General features: G+C 40.8%; 1 protein-coding gene across 2 annotated transcripts in view; it reads right to left on the bottom strand.

Annotated features, from left to right (window-relative positions):
* BBS9 (Bardet-Biedl syndrome 9) overlaps positions 1-23,707 on the bottom strand; it is a 310,207-nt gene that overhangs the window by 260,431 nt on the left and 26,069 nt on the right. For both annotated transcript variants that reach the window (XR_012763711.1, XM_075418656.1), the window contains 4 exons: positions 13,681-13,855; positions 9,381-9,465; positions 7,454-7,637; positions 6,304-6,433 (listed from right to left, as the gene is read on the bottom strand). Coding sequence is in view for 1 of the 2 variants with exons in the window: in XM_075418656.1 (XP_075274771.1) it covers positions 6,304-6,433; positions 7,454-7,637; positions 9,381-9,465; positions 13,681-13,855 (574 nt within the window). In the remaining variant the exon portion in view is untranslated. The remainder of the gene's footprint in view (positions 1-6,303; positions 6,434-7,453; positions 7,638-9,380; positions 9,466-13,680; positions 13,856-23,707) is intronic.

The following is a 23,707-nucleotide window of genomic DNA, read 5'->3' as shown; positions in this document are numbered from 1 at the left end:
AGCATGTCCAGAGAAGGGCAACGAGGCTGGTGAGGGTTCTAGAGAACAAGTGTTATGAGGATTGACTGAGGAAGCTGTTTAGTCTGGAGAAGGGGGGGACCTTATCGCTCTCTTCAACTACCCAAAAGGAGGTTGTAGTGAGGCAGGTGTTGGTCTCTTCTCCTAAGTAACTAGTGATAGGACAAAAGCAAATGGCCTCAAGTTGCCTCAGGGGAGGTTTAGATTGGATATTAGGAATAATTTCTTTACTGAAAGAGTGGTCAGGCACTGGAACAGCTGCCCAGGGAGGTGGCTGAGTCACCATCCCTGGAAGTGTTTAAAAAACACGTAGATGTGGCACTTCAGGATAGGTTTTAGTAGGAAGGGTGGTGTTGGGTGGATGGTTGGACTTGATCTTAAGAGGTCTTTTCCAACCCATGATTCTTTTCCAACCCATGATTCTATGATTCTCCAATAACTGTAAAATTCTTCATTGTTTGGTGTTGGGATAAAGATGGGATTGTTTTTAAATGCAATAAACACAACAAATGTGTCTCAGTATTGTGTTCCCCTTCAAAACAAAAACTGATTAGCAATCCTGACATGCAGCAGCACATATCACTTGGCTTATGCTTCAAGTGCACTGGAGCTTGTGTAGGGAAAATCAGAGCCAATCAATCAATCTGGTCAGAGCCACCAGAGCAATACTTCCCAGCCTTGCAGTCATGCTGTACACTAATGGGGAGAGACATAATAAATGTTTATTATGTTTATTATGTCAGGGACCTAATAAATGTTTATAAATATCTGAAGGGTGGGTGTCAGGAGGATGGGCCAGACTCTTTCCAGTGGTGCCCAGCGACAGGACAAGGGACAATGGGCACAAACCGAAGCAGAGGAAGTTCCAGCTGAACATGAGGAAGAACTTCTTCACTCTGAGGGTGACAGAGCACTGGAGCAGGCTGCCCAGGGAGGTTGTGGAGTCTCCTTCTCTGGAGATATTCAAGACCCACCTGGACAAGGTCCTGTGCAGCCTGCTGTAGGCGACCCTGCTTCGGCAGGGGGATTGGACTAGATGACCCACAGAGGTCCCTTCCAATCCCTACCATTCTGTGATTCCGTGTGAGACTGGACAGAAAGAGCACCGGAATACACAGTAAGCTACTAAGCCATAAAAACCACTCGACCCTTCCTCACATAGCCTTTGAACCTAGGGTTAAAGCATCAGGAATTTTTTTTGCAGGCATTCATTGCTGCTCATATGGTCCTCAAATAGCCAAGGTCAACAATAACACTGTTGAAAGGTGGCAAATCAGACTATCCAGCCAAAACACCTTCCCACTTTGATCTGTAAGTATCCTTAAGTGGTCATCTCTAGTTATAAGAATGAATGCCACTTGCCTGCAGTAGTATATGGCAAAACAGGAAAGTCAAAGACAGGCAGCAAGAAAACACTACCTTCAAGCAGAAGCAGCTGGAAATTACTAGATAACTAAACAACACTGTACACATCTTTTTACACTACTCATCTGTTACACATGCTTTTATTAGGAAACATGCAAGAAAAAAGGGAAGAGGCAGCTAGGAGTAAAATAATAACTCAGTACATAGCAGGAGATTATTGCTTCAGTAAATTAGAAGTCACTGTCTCAAAAACTAACTTGTATTTAAAAATATTATAAGATACTCTCTTGTAATGCACCTATGTATCCCTAACACAAGTGGAACTTTCCAAGAGACAGGAAAGTGTAGCAGCAAGGGCTATCAGCACCACCTGGTACAATACAAATAGTCAAACACTAATTTACATGATTACATAGAAAATTTTCACTAGTCAGTAACTCTGAAGTGATTCACTAAACTGCAGCATTTTACCCTATTTCAGCCTATGCAATGCGGCTTTGCATTTGTTATTTTAAAACTCTAATTCAGTAGAATCCATAATCAAATATGTAACAGCGTAAGTCAAAACACGAACACCAATAGCCTATGGGAAGCTGGCTTTAATAGTAATGTATTTATCAGCCATCTATGTGATGCAGTCTTAATGGGCTGGTGGTTCGCAACACCAATGTTAGGAGCTCAGGCATGACCCCTATAGTGAAGCCTGCAGTGATCATACTTGGACAAGCAGTAATGACAAATTACCTAAGTAAATTTCAAAGACCCTAGCCAGTTGTAGTGCTAGCAATTAACAGAAACAATCACTTCTTGGTTGTAAATTGCAAAATAGAATCAGTTGTGAAGACACAGAACCCTGTGATATTTTTATGGGATCATTCCTCAGTATAAACCTAGGCAGACTTGAAGTGCATAAAGTGCCAAAGGGGGGGATAAAGCTTAGTAAGTAGCCCTGCATGCCATCTTTAACATATAAAGCCTACTTTTATTTCCTGGCTTTTCAACAGTTGTTTTTGTTTAAAAAAGAAAATTATTTTTTCCCCCATCTCAAATAATGAAGATCTATTTATTAGCTTAACTCAAGCTAAAGAGCTAGGTTTCAGAAATTTAATACTTTTTGCAACTCAGAAATCCTTATTCTTTAAAGGTGATGAATTACTTCTGCACAAAAATACCTTTCCAGACTGCTTTGTATTTCCTCTTCAGAAAACACGCTGTTCCATTACCAAGTAAAACTGTATTTATCTGTCAAATAAATGAACGTGAAAGCAAATATTCTAGTAACTTTCACCAACTTGTCCATACCTGTCAACCCCTTGCAATAAAAGAACCTTCATATTTCACAAGGCATACAGAAGATCATTTTGTGGGTTATTTGCTTCAAGAATCTTTCTTCCATGAAGAACAGTCCTGCTCACAGATACAGTAGCACGTATAAATGCTCACAAAAGAAAGCTGGTTCCCGTATTCAAATTCCCAGATGTAGCTCCTAAAAGCAAGAGGCATCACATATGCCAAGCATCCAATTACCTATAGACAAGTACTACAGGGTATTTCTAATCAAATTCCAATGTGGTTGAAGGTGAAAATATCCTTCATCTAAACATTAAGTTCACTGATAAACTGGTGCCTGAAGTAGTAAGAGTTGCTGGTAGATTCAACTGAGAGGGAAGAAATATCTTTCCCACAACACATCCCCTAAACCCCAGAAAAAAGTCAGGCTAGCTTTTAACATTCACAGGCTTATCAGAGAGAATTTGAAGGCCATATACAAACAAAACCAAGCAGTAAAATTAGAGACTAGTGAACTTTTAAAAGTGTTCAGAAGAAACAAAGCCCCTGATTTACAGGCTTCACGCTTTCCTATTGCAAAAACAGGTTTGTAACCTGGAAGTGATCAAAACAGAAATACCTTTCCTGAGATTTCATCCAAGCTATACTGCTCTATCTATGTGGTTTTAACTCAACCCACAGTGGCATTTCAGATTTTAGTTTGTGATGGAAAAATCTCTGAGGCTAGCAACACAAGCTATTTTGCTTCAGACTGAATGAACCTTAACATAATGCTCTAGTTCCAGGCCAGCCAGGTCAGAGTAATACTTCATGCAATCAACCAGCCTTTAAAACACGATACTCTTAGGAACAGCTTTGCCAAGCCAGTTAGCATCAAATAATTAGAAGCATAGCTGTCTAGGCATTTTAATCTACTCCAAGGACCTTTTGTGCTCAATCACATGGAGACAGAATAATTCTGGCACAGAAAAACAAATACCACTTGTGACAGGCCCTTAAAAAGTAACTTTTGATACTTTCTGAACAAGTTGTTTCAGATGATTCAGACAAAGATAACCCAGAATAAGATAAACTCACAAATTTTTTTCAAGTTTCTGATCACAAACTTCTATAGGAAAATCTCCATTTCCTGACAGAGAACACTCAAGTTTTAACAGAAGGCAAAAAGTGTAGTTCAGAAACTTAAAAATACATCAGTTTCAGAGTGCAGAGACACATCACCAAAAGTGTTAAGTAACCACTTACATTTAATTCTATTTTTCCTTGCATATTTCTGCAAACATGATGAAATCAAGCAGTTTATGCTGGAATTTAATGCCGAATGTTGTAGTGTGTTATTATTTACATACTGGTATTGCAATAGGTAAATATTGCATTTCACAATATTGTAAAAGGAAAAAAATCAATTCATAAAGAATAAGGAGGGGCACACACTAGAAACACAAGTTACTTGGCTGGAATTCTCTGAAGCACTTTAACAGCTGATCTCAGAAATGGACTACCAAAATTATAGGATAAAGTGTATGACTGTCTTTATGAGGCAATCACTACCCCTGTGCCAACGCATTTATATAAAATATCTTCTAATAATGCTTTTCTTATCCAGTAAGCCAGAGCCCCACATTAGAATAGACATTATGTTAACAAGAAAATACAGATGAACATACACGATCTACAGAGACAACTGCTTTCAGAACACTCCATTTACTTTGTAAGTATTATTGCAATAAAAAGAAGGGACACAAAAGTAATTAATTGACATACGTCATATTTAAGGCACTTCAATCTCTCAGCAGTGTAGGATTAACAACTCTGTGCTTATTAAAGTACTTATTTATGTTACATTAGTGCCCAGAGGCTGTAACTGAGACTGAGGCCTCTCCTGAAAGGAGTATTAAAAAATCATTATCACATTGACTCAAAGAATTCCCTTTCAAATTTATATTTTTTTTTAAAACACGTATGTTTTCTTGAAGCCAAATTACTACCTCTATAAACTTTACTACAGTTTTTGCTGTTTAGCTCACCTTTATTTTTGAAGTCATAAAGTATTAAAAGCATACTGCTATTTTTCAACAGAAAGTCAGAAGCAGCATAGGTCTGAAACACACATGCCCTAGACTTCTCCCTGCCTTTCAGAGGTAATCGGGTCTAGACACACAGATGTTCCTTTACTTATCAGTACCTGTACACAAAGAGGTTTGTATAACAAGATTGCTGTGTCTCCACTATCTACAGAACAAAACCCCAAACCAACCCCTAGTAAGTCTGTGGGAATTCTGAATCCAAGTGGCAAAATTATCTAGGACAAATTAGTAGGCTCTCAAAACTCTCACTAAGACCAAACTACCAAGTGTTAAAGTTCACGTGGAACAGGCAGAATCTGCATAAACTTCTTAGAGGCATTATTGAAACAGATGGTTCAATAACATGAGTTTCCAAACAAATAACTGTATATACAAACATAAATACAATCTGCTGCTGCAAAAATCAATACCTTTTTCAAATTTTTTCTGACATTTTTTCCAAACTTCAAAAGCTGTACTGTCATATCCTGCGTAATTAACTTTTGGTTTATACCAACTGGACCACTGAGACTATTTATTATATTCTACTTGTAAGACCTGTTGGATGAAAGCCACTACAACTGTCTCCAGAGAATCTAAAAAAATTTAAATTATATATTATTAAAAAAATCGTTAGGTAACCATTAGTACTAAACACAAACATTCTTCAGATCACTCTGTGCAAGTCAGTAAAGCTAGTTAGTCAGATGTTGCATCTTCATCCGTTACATGATAAAGGACAACATGATCAAGTATTCAATAATCCAGCATCTGTTCGCACAGCAGGTACAAGCCTGCAGGGGATCAGAAGTAATCTACCTGACAAGGACACTCCTATTCTATCCCTCATGGTCACAGGCACTGGGCAGCCAGCACCCACCACAGCTCTGGTGGCACACAGTTCAGGCAGGAGCTGGATTGTAAGAATACCAGTAAACTACACTGTAATTTGCTTATCATTTCAGTGACAGACTCAGCACACATTATCAACATGTCAATCTCTCTACACTTGATCCCCTGCCCAAAGAGTTTTTCCCTGACCTGTCTTCACATGTATTTCACAAAACATTTTAGTCCATTGCACTGCAATCCCAAGTAATTTAAACAGTTCCTTAATTTCCACAGTTTGACACTGGAGTTAAAATCTGTCCCAACAAATCATCTCTGGAATTCATATGCTCTTAAACGCTTAATGAAGAACAGATCTTCAGGGAGATTCCCTATTTTCCTATCTCAGGGAAGGATCTTACCAGACTGCAAAGCTGCACTTTTCATTCCTTTAGAGAATAATCTACTCCACTGGAGCCATGAGACCTCAAGTTCTACCTTCACTTAAGAAAAACAGAAAATCTAAAGCACAGTACAGAAATTCTAGCATTCTTTTACAAATAACAGTATGCCCGTTAATGAAATGAATATTTTACAAAAAGAAAAAAAACTCTGAATTTTCCTTTTACAAGTTACCTTATTTCTTACATACCTGAGAACTGCTTCTTAGGATCTATAAGCTAATTTCACAACTGGAAATAAATCTGAAGAAAGTAAACTTTAACAAGTTACTTACTGTAAATTTGCTACTTTTACTGATACAGGAACATGGGGAAGTTGAGCGGCCCATTTCAGTGTAACATCTTGATAAACATTCAACATTTTACTATGGTTTCCAACTAGAGTGTTTATTGTTCCTTCTTTCACTGTTAAAGACATAAAACAAGTTTTAGGATGAAGGATTTTCAAGAGCCAGTACTCTTTGAGACTTATACCCCCTTTTTTTCTTTTCTTTTCAAGCCTTTACTTGTTATAAATGTATTTAGTATAACTGAAGTGTCAAAAGTTATGAAAGTTACATCGACAATAACCAAGGACAAGTGTGATTAATTACGGATACCAATTTCAGTTGCATACTACACAACACATGCCACAAGTTTCCAAGGTTCTAGCCAGTCATGCTTGGTAATTTAAAGCATGGCTAACACTCATAACTGACATGTTGGCATGCCAGGACACACATGGCAAAATACACATTGGCGAAATTCTTCTACTTATTCTTCATTAATTCATTGACCTGTGAATACTGATTAAGAATGTATGCATTTATAGGTTTTATTTATAGTATAATTCAAATCAGAAAGTACAAAATGTGAAGATTAAGATCATATTCATAAAGTCTAAAAAGATTTTAGGTCTGAAATAATACACGCTGTCAAAAAAATTATCAGATAGTTTTTGAAATATTAATATAGAATAGGCATTAAGAATCTGTAGTTCTGTAGTGGCCTCCAAGTTGCTTACATACAATGTAATAAGTTAGTTTCATCTCCTAACACTAAACTTTGATTTTTTTTTTTTTTTTTTTTTAACTATCAGTAAATGATAGAAGGTCCTCACACACTAGTTTACTCTTCCAAAATCTCTCACTCTTCCATTTCCGTGGCTTTGGTAGCCTGGGCAGACTTACTCAAACACTAGACAAGTACCTCAATTTGGTGACAAGAAAATATCTATTTAGATTCTAAAAATTATGATATTTCACAATAAATAACATTTGAAAATAAATTTGCCTCATCCAAAAAGAGCTCCGATCCCACAGGTTTTCTACAAATCAAGAAAATCTTCTTCAACCAAGAAAAATTTATTTTTTATCCAGTGGAAAAAAAATTCTTTGCTGTAAAAGTAACCAAGCTAAAGTTCAGTTGAATTTTCCTTTTACAAACCTGAACAATAAGGAATGAAGCAACTCGGACTGTAATCAAGCTTTTTCATGAATCGAATTTGCCCGTTATCCTTAAGGCAGAAGAAGTTTCTCTCACCAAGCACAAAAACAGAAGAAACTGCCTGATTAAAGGAGACAATGCATATATCCAGTGCTTGCTCTCCGATGTTTAAAACCCAATCCACCTTCAAAAGAAAAAACATGCTCCAGAGATCAGTTGAAAGCTGCATATTAAAGAAAAACTTACACAGAAAACTTTACAACTCAAGTTACATAAATATTATTAACATAAAAAAGCAAAATCAAGCTCTTTGTGAATAAGCAAATATTAGTTCTCCTCTTATTTTGAAGGGAGTTGGTGACTTTCCTTACTGTGAGTAAAGCAGCAAAACCATCATCCACTTTTTGATATAGTTGTGAATTGATGGCTATGCAGTTCACTTAAAGCATAAAGAATTTTCATTTTGAATGGGATGCGTAATTTAAATTTTAAATATAGTTAACTATTAAATCCAAGAACAGAGTATTAGAATCATTTAAATCTGCCTCTGTATGTGTCCTTATATATTAAGGGCAAGGTTAGAGAGCAGAAGGTGCTAACCTCTTCTACCAATACACGTAAACAGAGAAACAGACAAAGTTTTAGGTGTGTAAGCCAATATTCATGCTTGCAGTCACTAATGTACACATTCTTCACATTGAAGAGTTTGTATATATGATAGCTCGTCTACTTTTCCAACTACATACGTTGATATAATAAACGACTACTCCCAAATCCTGCCTTGCCTATATCCTTGCATCTTTAAACAGTAATACTGCTTATTGATACGTTTCATTGGTTTGTTATTTCAGCTCCTCTGAGAAATTTCAACTAATTCACACATGCAACAATTGCTTTTGACCGCTGCCAAGCTAGTTAAAAGGAAATTCAGAATTTCTGAAGCAAAAAATATCAAAGTTCAACTGCCAGCACTTCCTATATGAACAGCTTCAATCATTTTGCTTAAAGAACACAGAATTTGTTAGTAAACATACTGGAATAGCTGATACATGAAGCCACAAGCGTCATCTTAAAAGTCAAAGTGGAAAAAAGCCAGATTTACTACATTTGTCTCCATGTATATTTCTTTTCTTAGATTTAAAAAATGTATTTAATTTGCAGCATATCTGATGAAGCTTTCAAATTTCTTAATTAAAAACTAGGTCTTCTCCTAAATGTAGGATTCTGACTGACTTAGTTTGAAAAAATTCTACAATTAGCCACTGGAAGGCAGATGCTCTCCTAATATTATACTGTCATTCCTGAAATTTGCTGAATCTAGCATTTTACACAGTACATTTAACAGAAAAACAATTCTACTGCAGGGCAACAGACAATTAAATTTTCTTCCTCTTAGTAGGAGGCAACTCATATATTAAACAACTTAGTCACAGGGACCTCCTGAAGACCACTGAATCCACAGGGATTTGACAAAAAGAGTCCAGGATACTGACTATTTATGGAAACATTTTTCACTGCTGAGTTTTCTTAACGTACAAACGATTCCTCAAAGAGAATGAGGTTAACTTCATAAGTCCAAAGTCAGACAGACTCGAATCAAGAACATAAGCAATGTTTCAGCTGTACCTATTTATCTGTTTTACTACAGTTTAAATTCTGTATCAAAGACAGCCTTAGAAATAGTTATTTCTAGCATATGATTATTTTTTTCCCCTCCTTAGAACAACAGTGTTTTAAGGCCCAACATTAAACAACTGAGGCCTAAAGAAATCTTAATAGAAGTCTACTGGAGTCTTTCCATTGCCTTTAATGGCAATTGGATCAGCTCCTTTGTCAGCAGACAATGTTTCCATTTGTTACTTAGCATTGGTGGTCTTAACATGTATGCAGTGTACCGTACAGGTTATGTAAAATAAACAGGTTTTACCACAAGTCTTTTTCCAGAACTAAGTTTTTGCTGTTCTGTTTCTTGTCTTTCATCAGCATCTGTCGCAAACGCCAGCACTTGGTATCTGGTATTGGAAGTTTAAAATAAGTAGAAAAATAAAATATATCTTTGTAGCCAATACCCTTACATTAAGTAAAAATTAAAATATAATCATCATATTATGAGTATACATACTCAGTAAAAGCAGTCTAAAAGGATTGTTAGAAAGCCTACTGCAACACGTCTATCAGCAAAGATGTTAAATATCACTGTAGGATAACAGCTAAGTGTAAAGGTAGAAATTAAAACAAACTTTTCTACTCAGACTTTATCTGGTGTCAAAACAAATTCAACAGCTAAATATAACACAGCATATAAATCCAGACCAAAGACAGAAGCAAGAAACCAACATGTTTACAAATTGTGAAAGTAGGATTTTAATAAAAAATAAACTTTTTTGCCCTTAAGCTTTAAAAAATCCTCTTAAACTACCCTGAAATACAATCTGCTATATCTAATAGTTACACTCTCAAGTACATCCATTAAGTAAACAAAGTGGTTCCAATACAAGAGATAACAGTAAACTGACACCAGTAGGCAGCACATCTAGCAAAAGATGGGAGGATTGTGGCTTTGGGGTTTTTGTAACTGCCAAACTAAGAACAATTGGCATTGAAGACATCAGCACAAAACATGTCAACTGCCATAAAAGCTTGACACATCTATCTGCCCTTGTTTACACCAATGTAATCCTCAGGGTTCAAACTGTGTCCTCATGGACTCTTCTGTAACTATCTTTCCTGAATTTGTGCTGGTGTCCTAACTTGAACTACCTTGTTTAATACAACCATAAAAATAACCTTTTCTGTCCTTACCATGTCTATTTCCTTCACTTTAGAAGGATTACTTCACTCTATTCTAATGTCCTAATAGTTCAGACACACACTAGAGATCAGTACCACAGTGTCTTATCACTTGGCACTTAGGACCAATAACCAGAATCCAAGTGAAGAATTCCTTTAGAACTACACCTTCCTACAAAGACAGCACACTTGTGAGTCAGTGACAGACTGAGGAAAAATTATAGCCACATTTGTTGTGGAAGTCAAGAATCTAAACATAATGAAAATGCATGAGAACAATTTTAAAGAAAAAATATTTCTTTATTCCTTACCAATATTAATAAACTCTGTTATTTCTTAGGAAAAATATGAACCTTCTATTAAATTACTTTTACTTGCAACACATTTTCCCTTGTATTAAGAAAACAATACCCTATGTCTATAATCTGCTCATGCAATATCCAAAAACTAAAAACCATCTGATCAAGCTCAAGCAGCTTAAAAAGCGTATTGCTTGAGAAATTCAAGTGACAGAGCAAGGTAGTGTGACAAAGCCTTGTGTTAGATTAACATTCCCCAGATTAGATTCAAGGCATAATCTATAAAAAGTGGCATTCTTATTTTCATTGGTATGATTACATATGAAAAAATCCTTAAGGTTGTTGTCAGCGCACTCCTCCAGCTTGACGAGATTCATCTGAATGGCAGCCCTACTCACTATATATTAGCCACTTCCTACAACTTGGCATCATCTTTGAATTTCAGGACATGCCTTTTGTTCTACTGTCCAGGATGAAGATGTTAAAGAAATAGTGGCTCCAGCATCAGCTTCAGAGGAACACAACTCATCTTTGGCTGCTAGTTAGAATTGTGGACAACTACTACTCTGTAAGCCTGACAGCTCTGCCACTTCTTTATCCATTTTTAAGGTGGTGTTTTGTTTTTTTATCATGGGTAGTAGCTCTGCCCAAAACACCACCCCATCCCAATTTACTGCTACAGAGAGATTCAAAATGCCTAAGAGCAGACCTCGTCAGTTTTAATGAAGAAATGATGAGGCAAAGCAACCATTAAGTTCCTTGGCCTTTTCACACCTTTGTTAAAGTTGCTCAATATTTCCAGTAGTGTGTCAATTTCCTGGATCTACCATTTTACATCTGAGGTATCTGTGGAAGTCCTTGTTCTTCAGACCATTTGCCAGTAGAAGTTTTAACCAATCTTACATCTTCTCAATCCCATCCTCAAGCCCAAGTCTATTCTCTTGAAAGCTATAGTCTTTAGTCCACTGCCTATCTTCCTCACTTCTCTCAGGATCTTAATCTATATCATCTCAGGGTCCCTGCAGCCAGTGTCTGCAACACTCAAAGGCAGATGCTGAGTATTACTTCTCCAAACATTTCTTTCATCCAAGTTGTGGATTCATAGAATGGTTTGGGTTGGAAGGGACCTTTAAATGTCATCTAGTCCAACCCCCCTGCAATGAGCAGGGACATCAACTAGATCAGGTTGCTCAGAGCCCCATCCAGTCTGACCTTGAATGTTTCCAGGGATGGGGCACTACCGTCCCTCTGGGCAGCCTGTTCCAGTGTTTCACTGCCCTGATTGTAAAAAATTTTTTCCTTAGATCTAGTCTGAATCTATCCTCTTTTAGTTTAAAACCATTGTCCCTTGTTCTATCACAACAGGCCCTGCTAAAAAGGCTGTCCCCACTCATAATTCTCCCGAGATTCAGCAAAGCACCTTCCCTAGCCAGACTGTCTAGCACCCTTGTCATAGTTTAACCTTGCAGCTGGCAACTAAGCACTAGACAGCCATTCGCTCACCCCTCCCTTCCCCCCCCAGCAGGATGGGGAGGAGAAAGAGACAAAACGGGAAACTCGTAGGTTGAGATAAAGAGTTTAATACAACAACATAAATACTAATACTAATAATACTAATGATAATAGCAATGATAATAGTAAATATGCAAAACAAACTACATACAATTTTTCTCACTACCCGATGAATGATTCACAGCCCAAAAAAGGTTCAAACTCTCAGCCAAAAGCAGATTCGAAAACCAAAAGGACAAACTAGCCTTCCTGCCCCCCAGCCAACCCCCATTCATAAACTGAACACTACATCTATGGTATGGCATATTTCCACTGGCCAGCGTGGCTGTCTGGCTGTGCTCCGCCCCAGTTCCTGCACACCTGCTCATCAGCTGCAATACAAGAAACTGGAAAAAGTCCTCGATTTCATCGCAACAACTGAAAACAGTGTTATCAACATTCTTCTCCTACTAAATTCAAAACACAGTGGCTACTGAGATGAAAATTAACTCCACCGCAGCCGAAACCAGGACATCTGCATGTCTGCATTATCCCTCATGCACCTCAGAAGCCTTCCACATTGCTGAAGCCCATTATGTTGCCTTCCCAGAAGACATCAGTCCTCCATGAGAACCAGGACCTGCAACTGGAAAACTTCTGGTTTAAGCAAGGCTTCATAGCAGACATTCAACACAACATCCCCTTCCTCAAGAATCCCTCTGATTCTAAACAGATGGATGCTTAATAAAGTCTCAACACGGTGGCTCTGTAAGAGACCCATATATTTAAGCTGCTCCTCCGCAGAGAACACAAATCCTCCCTTGTCTGTCTTTTCTTCCTGAACAGCTTGACTCATCAGTTACAGGACCTTAGTCATGCAAGCTAACCTGTCACATCTTCAACTGCACACAAAAATTCTACTTCCTCCTCTTCGTTGCCAAGGCTATAGGTGTTTGTAAATACACACTTAATACAGGCCCTCACTCGTTCCACTTCCTCTAACATATTACAGCATCCCACTTTGTGCGCTTGACCCTTACACCCTATACCATCACTTCTATGCTGGATTTCGCACCTATCCCTCAGTCTAGCAATCACAGAGGTTAACAAGCCTCCTCTGCCACTTTGTTAGGTGGATTCCACCACTCCCTATCAGCCCTCATTCCTTTACAAAGATCCTATGACCACAAAAGCCAAAGCCTTGTCTCAAATCTCTTCTGAAAACTGAAGAGACTCACCAGACTAGCACCTATTTGCACCAAAATAAAAATCCCATTGAAAACTGGAAGGAACACCTTGCTCAAGCACTACAGTGCAGACAACACTGAAAGCAGACTAGACTGCACTGAAGCAGGGAAAAACCTAGTGCTTGCAGGACAGCACAATGTACCTTGATAAGCTAGTAAACTTTATACATTTAAACAAATAAAATAGGGTCATAAAGTCCTCAGGACACATAGTATGCTTTCTTCTATTACTGTATAGAAACAGAACATTTTATTTTTCTTCTTTCCTGAAACTACCTATCACCTGCTTTGGGACAGCATCAGTAAAGGCAACAAACATTAGACATGATTACTTCTAATTTTTTTACATACTAAATGATAGCACCAAAATATGCTATAATTACTGAATGTGAACACATACTGGTAACTCTCAACCTGTCGACAAGACGACACTGTGATGAAAGAATCTGTCCGAGAGCTGTAAGTCAAGGGACCGGGCAGCAGAAAACCAGGTAAAAAACGGCCAAAAGCATAGCTTTCCTGTTCAAACAACATGAGCATCCCATCCATGGACTGTATGCATATCAAATCTCGACCTAAGGAAAGCAAAAGAAATACAAACGAAACAAAGCAATGTTATCAATATAGTTATAATCCTAAAAGTTTTAGTAATTTAAAACTGTACTCAATAAGTAGTCTTAAACATACGATTCATTTTAATTTACATGAGTATTTACTACGAGGAAGAACATTAAGTATTCCAACCTTAGTAAAAGCTTACTAAAATAAACTAGATTTTTTGTGAAATAACATTCGGAATACATTAAGAGAAAAAAAAAAGACAGATACTTTATTATTTCAAACCAAAAATTCAAACAATATAACTATTACAGTTTCAGTACTCCCAAAACCCCAAATTATCCTGGTTCTTAAATGCCTCTACACCTTAGAAGCAATCATAACAACTGTAGCTTAAAAATAACCCATTCTAGTCTTTCAAGTGTACTTAAGCAACAGAACAGAAAGTCCTACAAATATGTATTGTTGTGCAAATACAATAATGTTTTCCACACTTTGAATTCACATTTTCTGTCTTCAGGAAAGAAAAAACAGAACAGGCCCACTCAGTGTTACCAACAAGATTAAAAAAAAGTAAAAAATCATCTTGGAGTAAATGAATTCAAGCCTCATCCATTATTCAGCAGCCTCGAGACATGACTTGTCAGACATCAAGTACACAAATCTAAATTTAAAGCGTAATTTTGAAAACTTCTGAGATCAGAAGCTGATTATGCAGTTTGTATTTCATATGCAAGGGTAACAATTCAAACAAACAGTATTTCACACGCATTCAGAGTCCTATACCAGTAAGACTAACACTTTCTGAAGTTGATAGAGGTATCTCATGAATCCAGAGATCAGTCCCTATCTTGCAAACACAACGTGAAATACTTGTAATTCAAAATGTCTGTTCACCTGCATTAAAATACTCCATTGTGCGTCAGGGATTATTTTATATGCGTGGAGGACCCAAACAAATTGTCTGTTGACTAAACTCCATCCCCAATCCTTTAAGCACCATTTTCTAACACAGGAAGGTGAAGCAAAACAAAAATAGACTAAAACTTCATTCTTACACTTAGATAAAGGTAACAAAGGTCAAAGTGATATTCAGCATTTGAAAAAGCAACAAATGTAAAGTACAGTGCAAAACACTGTTCATCTCCACAGAAACTTTAACTACTTAAAAATAGTGTAATAGGTCAGCACTATATCATGTTATTTGTCCTTGTGATTAAAACCTACCATAAAAATTTAGCTTAGGGTAAGAACAGAAAAAAACAAAAGGAAGGTAAAGCAGCTGAGTCCTTTCCACAGGCTGCCCAGGGAGGTTGTGGATTCTCCTTCTCTGAAGATATTCAAGACCCGCCTGGACAAGGTCCTGTGCAGCCTGCTGTAGGTGACCCTGCTTTGGCAGGAGGGTTGGACTAGATGACCCACAGAGGTCCCTTCCAACCCCTACAATTCTGTGATTCTGTGATTCTGCCCTCCCTCGCATCTTTTCCAGATTTTCCATTTCCTAAAAATCAAGTTCTACCATTCTTCTTTCTAGATTCTGCACATAATTCACTACATGTTCTATAAACCCTGTTGCAAATATCAACCATTTGATAACGAAGGACAATTGAAAGTGTAATTCATATTGTTAATTTGGTAGAGGCGAAGTTGAATCTCAGTCTCTAGTGAAAAAGTTAGAATACTTTAAACCTTCACATCAACGATTATATAGGCAGAACTGCAAAACAATTTCAGCAGTGTAATTTCAGGAACACTGATGGCATTTCAAGTACTTAATCACAACACCTGTTTCTTTATGTTCTACATAGACCTTTTCAGAAAACCTTAAAAGTCATTCTTACTTAATGGAGATTTGTTGGTTTTGTCTGTTTGAAGACTCCTAAATTGCACACATTTTGAGAGGTAACATTAACTGACAATATAAAACTTACATTTTGCTTTCACAAGGTATCAACTAGAAAAGCTGCTGCAAAACTCATAAATTAAAATATAGAAAATAATTTCATTCAACATTAGAAAAATCTCATGTTTAATACAGATTAAGAGAAGTACTCCATTAATTAAGAATCCTTTGTGGCTTCAAAAAGAAACTTAGCTGAGAAACAACAAAAACCTCATCTTCCTAAGCTGAAAAATGTCAGAATCTGTACTAATAAACCAATACATTATATGACAGTAATTCATTAAGGTATTCTTCAAAAGTAGTCAGACTGAGATTTTGCCTAATACAGAAGTCAAACCAATATATCCTTGCGTTTTTTCCTACTACCGCAAATGAGAAGATTCAAATACATCATCTTTATAGCAGCTCATTAAACCAGTGACCACTTGTCACTAGCAACTTCAATTTGATGATTAAGTCTCAAAAGTTTAATTGACAGCATTCTGAAGTTTGCTCCACTACACTGGAAACTTTAAACATTTTAAATGTTTCTTCTTCTACATGCAGAATAAAGTCATACATCCTTCTAGGAAATGTAAACTCTTTACCTCTCTCAACAGCAACAGTCAAGGAAGAAATGCTTCCTGTGACTTAAACGCAACCATTTTGAGATAATTAGGTGTTTGACATAGACCTCCAAAAGCATTTTCTAAACAGATGAATTTACAGCTATGATTTTCCTACGATTTTCTACACAGACTTTTTAAATTATAAAGCAGGGTCTAGGACTTCTGTTCAATCTTTGAATTTGTTGTTTATAAAATTAGAAATATTCTACAGTATACAAACACATCAGATATGCATACATACACACACACCCCTTTTAAATGTGCATACATTTTCTCCAGAATTATTTGTATAAAGCAGCTTTATTAAGCTTTAAGAACCATTTACCCTCTTAAATATTCTTCACAGGACAGATTCCAGAATTGTTTGATTTATTCATAACTTGTAGCTGACATTCTGCAGCTGAAATGTGGTATTCAAGAGGTTACAGCAACTACTGATCATAGTCAGAATAAACATTTGGTTTGCTGCTTATACCAAGTCTCTGGCATACTAGCTAAGAACACTGCAATGCCTTTACTAACCCACCATTATGAAATTAGTGAGCGATCTATAAATATGTACCTTATATGTTTCAATTAAAAAACAAAACAAGATGGATATGGGAATTTGAAAGTTAACATTAAGGTTCCTACAATTCTGAATGTCCTGCTTTTCATCACTAACAGTTAACACTATCAACTATTAGTAGTGTAAATCAAAAAAGAAAAAGCACATATTTGTAAAAGAACTGTAGTAACTACACAAGTTCAAACAGCATCATTTAAAGCACACTAAGGCTGCGAGTAGACAAATGAACAAAACTAACGCTTTGCTACTGCTAGCAGGAGCAGTCCTGCTCACCTCCTTCCCTCTGGGCCTACAGCTCCCCTTGCCCAGGTCACAGTTCCTCCCTACTCCCAAGCGAGATCTGGTTCTGATCCAATGGCTGTTAAGCCAGTAGTAGGACACCAACCTGAATTTGTCATTTTTTAAAAACTTTCAGATGAGTGAATCATCATCTCACATAAATAATTCCCTACAGGCTTAGCAACTGCCAGAGGTGACCTGGAAAGTATGAAGTGTGATACGGCTCTGGAGGTGATGGTTAAGGGCATGACGGCCCAGGTGGCTTTATTCCTTGATGCCACCGAGGAAGGAGAAGGGCACGAGGAAGACTGGATGTATCCTGTGGGCCAACAATTAGTTGCACAGCAGGTAACCACAGTGAGAGCTGTTCTATGACTGTCCCAGGTTTGGCCAGGACAGGGTTAATTTTCACCAGAATCCAGGAAGGGACACAGCCGGGCAGGCTGACCCAACCCCAACCTGGCCAAACAGAACAGGGTATTCCATACCATGTGCCGTCATACTGGGTTCCGGTGGGCGGGGAGCACGGCGGGAACTCACTCGCGGCTCAGGAGGGCTCAGCCACTACCCTGGCGAGCACATTGTCACCTGGCTGCTGCAGTGCTGGGATAACGGGGCCAGCAGCTTGGAGTTAGAGGGCAAGGAAGCCAAGCAGCTGGGATCCCTTGCCAGGGATGGGGGCATTGACAAGGCCATTGGGAAAAAGGAACAAATCCTCAGCCTCTGGAAGAGACTTCTCTCAGGTGTGAGGGAGAGGTACCCCTTCAGTGACGATTTTGTATGCTACCCTGGCAAGTGGACCAATATGGAAAGGGGTATTCAGTACTTGAGGGAATTAGCTGTGCGGGAGCTGGTTTATAATGAACCAGACAATGACCAGTTAGCCATAGACCCAGATGAAGTCCAGTGCACAGCATCTATGTGGAGGAAGTTTGTGCGGAGCGCACCATCCTCATATGCCAACTCACTGGCAATAGTAAACTGGAAAGGTAAAGAGGCACCAACAGTGGATGAGGTGGCTGTCAGACTCCGGCAATATGAGGAAAGTCTCTCTTCCTCCCTTGTCTCAGCTGTGGAGAAACTGGCCCAGGAGGTGTAGCAAACCAAAGAGAATATGTCCTACTCCCCACCTGTACAGGTCAGTATCTCAACTATTAGGGGCAAGCGTTTCTTTGCTCAGGAGAGGGAATACAGAGGCTACATACCACAGGGCATCCTGTGGTTTTACCTGCATGACCACAGAGAGGACATGAGGAAGTGGGATGGAAAACCCACCTCAAGTCTAGAGGCACGAGTGCGTGAATTGCGAGGTAAAACAATCACAAAAGGGGATTCTGTTAGGAAAAATGCCGCTCCAGTTTCCAGCAGTCAGCTCTCCAGGCCAGGCAGACAGTTTGATCTTGATTGCAATCCTCAGGAAGGGACCTCCAAGTCATTCTTACAGCAGGTGAGCAGCAAACTATCTGACCAGGATTAGAGTGGCCCTGCCTCCAGCCAGGTGGAGGAAAGGGACAACCGTGTTTATTGGACAGTGTGGATTCGGTGGCCTGGCACGTCAGATCCACAAGAGTATAAAGCTCTAGTGGACACTGGTGCACAGTGTACTTTAATGCCATCAGAGTTCAAAGGGTCAGAGTCCATTTGTATTTCGGGAGTGACAGGGGGGTCCCAAGAGCTGAGTGTACTGGAGGCTGAAGTGAGCCTCACTGGGCAGGACTGGCAGAAGCACCCCATTGTAACTGGCCCCGAGGCTCCGTGCATCCTTGGGATAGACTATCTTAGGAGAGGCTATTTCAAGGACCCAAAGGGGTATCGGTGGGCTTTTGGCATAGCTGCTGTGGAGATGGAAAAAATTAAACAGCTGTCCCTTTTGCCTGGTCTCTCGGAGGATCCTTCCGTTGTGGGGTTGCTGAGGGTTGAAGAACAACAGGTACCCATCGCAACCACAACGGTGCACCAGCAACAGTATCGTACCAACCGAGACTCCCTTCTCCCCATTCATCAGCTGATCCGCCAGCTGGAGAGTCAAGGAGTGATCAGCAAAACTCACTCACCCTTTAATAGTCCCCTATGGCCAGTGAGAAAATCTACTGGAGAGTGGAGACTGACAATAGACTACCGTGGCCTGAATGAAGTCACACCACCACTGAGCGCTGCCATGCCAGACATGCTAGAACTTCAATATCAGCTGGAGTCAAAGGCAGCCAAGTGGTATGTGACAATTGACATCGCTAATGCATTCTTCTCCATCCCTTTGGCAGCAGAGTGCAGGCCACAGTTTGCTTTCACCTGGAGGGGCATCCAGTACACCTGGAATCGACTGCCCCAGGGGTGGAAACACAGTCCCACCATTTACCATTTGCCATGGACTAATCCAGACTGCACTGGAAAAGGGTGAAGCTCCAGAACATCTGCAGTACATCGATGACATCATTGTATGGGGTGACACAGCGGAGGAAGTTTTTGAGAAAGGGGAGAAAATAGTTCAGATCCCTCTGAAAGCCGGTTTCGCCATTAAGCAAAGTAAAGTCAAGGGACCTGCGCAAGAGATCCAGCTTTTGGGGATAAAATGGCAGGATGGGTGCCATCAAATCCCAATGGATGTCATCAACAAAATAGCAGCTATGTCTCCACCAACCAGCAAAAAGGAAGCACAAGCTTTCTTAGGTTTTGTGGGTTTTTGGAGGATGCACACCCCAAATTACAGCCAGATTGTAAGCCCTCTGTACCACGTGACCTGGAAGAAGAATGATTTTGAATGGGGCCCTGAGCAACGACAGGTATTTGAACAGATTAAACGGGAGATAGTTCATGCCGTAGCCCTTGGTCCAGTCCAGTCAGGGCAAGATGTTAAAAACGTGCTCTACACCGCAGCCGGGGAGAATGGCCCAACCTGGAGTCTCTGGCAGAAAGCACCAGGGGAGACTCGAGGTCGGTCCCTGGGGTTTTGGAGCCGGGGATACAAAGGATCCGAGGCCCGCTATACTCCCACTGAAAAAGAGATTCTGGCAGCATATGAAGGCGTTCGAGCTGCTTCAGAAGTGGTCGGCATTGAAGCACAGCTCCTCCTACCACCACGATTGCCGGTCCTGGGCTGGATGTTCAAAGAGAGGGTCCCCTCTAAGCATCATGCCACCGATGCTACGTGGAGTAAGTGGGTCGCGCTAATCACCTAGCGCACCCGAATGGGAAACCCCAGTCGCCCAGGAATTCTGGAGGTAATCATGGACTGGCCAGAAGGCAAAGATTTTGGAGCATCACCAGAGGAGGAGGTGACACGTGCTGAAGAGGCCTCACTGTATAACCAGCTGCCAGAAGATAAGAAACAGTATGCCCTGTTCACGGATGGGTCCTGTCGCATTGTGGGGAAGCAGCGGAGGTGGAAGACTGCTGTATGGAGCCCTACATGACAAGTCACAGAAACTGCAGAGGGAGAAGGTGAGTCCAGCCAGACTGCAGAGGTGAAAGCCATCCAGCTGGCTTTAGACATTGCCAGTCGAGAGAAGTGGCCAGTGCTCTATCTTTACACCGACTCTTGGATGGTGGCCAATGCTTTGTGGGGGTGGCTGCAGCAATGGAAGAAGAACAACTGGCAGCGCAGAGGCAAACCTATCTGGGCTGCCCCATTGTGGCAAGATATTGCTGCCCGTCTGGAGCAGTTGGTTGTAAAAGTCCATCACGTGGACGCCCACGTCCCTAAGAGTCGGGCCACTGAACCACCAGGTGGATTAGGCTGCCAAGACTGAAGTGGCTCAGGTGGATCTGGACTGGCAACATAAGGGTGAACTGTTTATAGCTCGTAGGGCCCATGACACCTCAGGCCACCAAGGAAGAGACGCAACATACAGATGGGCTTGTGACCGAGGGGTGGACTTGACCATGGACACCATCACACAGGTTATCCATGAATGTGAAACATGCGCTGCAATCAAGCAAGCCAAGCGGGTAAAGCCTCAGTGGTATGGAGGACCATGGCTAAAATATAAATATGGGGAGGCTTGGCAGATTGACTACATCACACTGCCACAAACCCGCCAAGGCAAGCGCTATGTGCTCACAATGGTGGAAGCCACCACTGGATAGCTGGAAACCTACCCTGTGCCCCATGCCACTGCCCAGAATACCATCCTGGGCCTGGAAAAACAAGTCCTGTGGCGACATGGCACTCCCAAAAGAATTGAGTCGGACAACGGGACTCATTTTCGCAACAGCCTCATAGACACCTGGGCCAAAGAACACGGTATTGAGTGGGTGTATCACATCCCCTACCATGCACCAGCCTCTGGAAAGATTGAGAGGTACTATGGGCTGCTAAAAACCACTTTGAGGGCAATGGGGGGTGGGACTTTCAAAAACTGGGATACTCACTTAGCAAAGGCCACCTGGTTGGTTAACACCAGGGGATCCACCAACCAGGCTGGTCCTGCCCAGTGAAAACCTCAGCACCCCGTAGAACGGGATAAAGTCTCTGTAGTGCACATGCGGAACATGTTAGGGAAAACAGTTTGGGTTAGTCCTGCCTCGGGCAAAGGCAAACCCGTCCACGGGATTGCTTTTGCTCAAGGACCTGGGTGTACCTGGTGGGTAATGCAGAAGGATGGGGAAGTCCGATGTGTACCTCATGGGGATTTGATTTTGGGTGAGAATAGTCCATAAATAAATTGTATAAAGTTAATTGTTAAATAACCCTGTCACTGTGTTATCACTGTTATAATTGTTATGTGTTGTACCAGTAGTATCGTAGTAAGAATCGTCCAGATTAAAGAAGGATGGACTTTTTGATGAAAACCTAGCAGAGCACAGCAATGATGGGACTGGACCTGGTTTTCAACAACTGGCACCCAGCAACTTCATTTAGATCAACATCTCCTGTAGACTGTGAGCTCCGGATGCAGCAAGTGACCGCCCATCACCACACATCACCTCTCCTGTCACGGAAGACCATTACGACAGATGGAGCCCGAAGTTATGGATTAAATGAACTCAACAGACACTTTAGAGCGATGATCCACAGACTAAGGGAATGATATCTGGAGACAGCAGAAGTGGTGGTGATCAACTGGACAATGAAGGACCTGGGCATGACGTAGATGGTATGGAATAAGGGGTGGATAATGTCCTAGGTTTGGCCAGGACAAGGTTAATTTTCACCAGAATCCAGGAAGGGGCACAGCCGGGCAGGCTGACCCAACCCCAACCTGGCCAAACAGAGCAGGGTATTCCATACCATGCGCCATCATGCTGGGTTCCGGGGTGGGGGGCGGCACAGCGGGAACTCACTCACAGCTCGGGAGGGCTCAGCGGCAGTGCGGTCCGGGAGAACGGCTCTGTGGTCATGCGGTTTGTTCTGTGTATTCCCCTTATCTGTATCGTTGTTGTTGCTGTTTCCCTTTGTTTGCTGTTCTGTTAAACTGCCCTTATCCCGACCCACCAGTTTTCTGCCTGTTTTCTTCCCATTCTCCTCCGCACCCCAGCGGGGGGAGGGGCAGCCACGTGGCACTTTTGTTGCCGGCAGCAGCCAAACCAGAACAATGACCATGTGAACCTCTGAGGATTGACAGCTGTTTAGAAGAGACAGGATCCCCTGACTAAATCCAGTAAAAGTATCTTTGCTAACAGGCTTGTCAAGTCACAGCAACTTTAAACTAGGAATCAGAGGGGAGGGAGAGATTTTACAGCAGTCAGCTGAGGGAGTGGTAGATGTGGTAGGCAAGCAAAGGGTCCCAGGATGACATGAACCAAAGGGACATAGCAATCAACAAAACAGTGAAGTGGAATGACCTCAAGCATAGGAATCCAAGTAAGGAAGTGCCCATGCAACAGCAGCCTTATAGAGAAAGCTCTCATGCCCTTTTTGAGTGCCCTTCTGAAACATCTCTACAATAATACACATAGAATGGGGAAAACCAAGAGGAACTGCAAGTCTGTGTGCAGATACAGGACTATAACCTCATTGGGAGCACACAGACATAGTGGGCTAGCTCCCATGACTGGAGTGCTACAATGGATACATCCAGACCCTTTAAGAGGGGCAGGCCAGGATGGTGATCAGGAGTTGCCCTTTTTAGCAAGGGAGCACCCAGAACACATGGAGTTCTGCCTGGGGACAGGTGATGAGCCCAGTCACAAGCTTATGGGTCAAGATCAGTGAGCAGACCAACATGAGTGCCTGCCATAGGCCAACCTGATCAGGAAGATGTCAATGAGGCACTCTTCAGACAACTGGCAGAAGCCTCACATTTAGTGGCTTTGGTGCTCATGGGGAACTTGAGCCACCCTGATATTTGTAAGAAGGACAACAGTAGGGCACAAAAAATGTAGGAGGTTTCTGTAACACATTGAAAAAAACTTCTCAACTCAGGTGACTGATGAGCTTAACAGAAGTGTTTCGCTGGACTTGATACTTACAGGCAAGGAAGGATGTGAAGGTTGGGATACAACCTTGCCTGCAGTGACTATGAGATGGTCAAGAGGATGATCAGGCTAAGTTTAGGTGCATAAGAGGAATTAG

The sequence above is a fragment of the Opisthocomus hoazin genome, chromosome 4, assembly GCF_030867145.1.
Source record: "Opisthocomus hoazin isolate bOpiHoa1 chromosome 4, bOpiHoa1.hap1, whole genome shotgun sequence".
Classification (NCBI taxonomy): Eukaryota; Metazoa; Chordata; class Aves; order Opisthocomiformes; family Opisthocomidae; genus Opisthocomus; species Opisthocomus hoazin.
The sequence above is the reverse complement of the archived record's forward strand: the minus strand, read 5'-3'. Positions and strand labels throughout refer to the sequence as shown.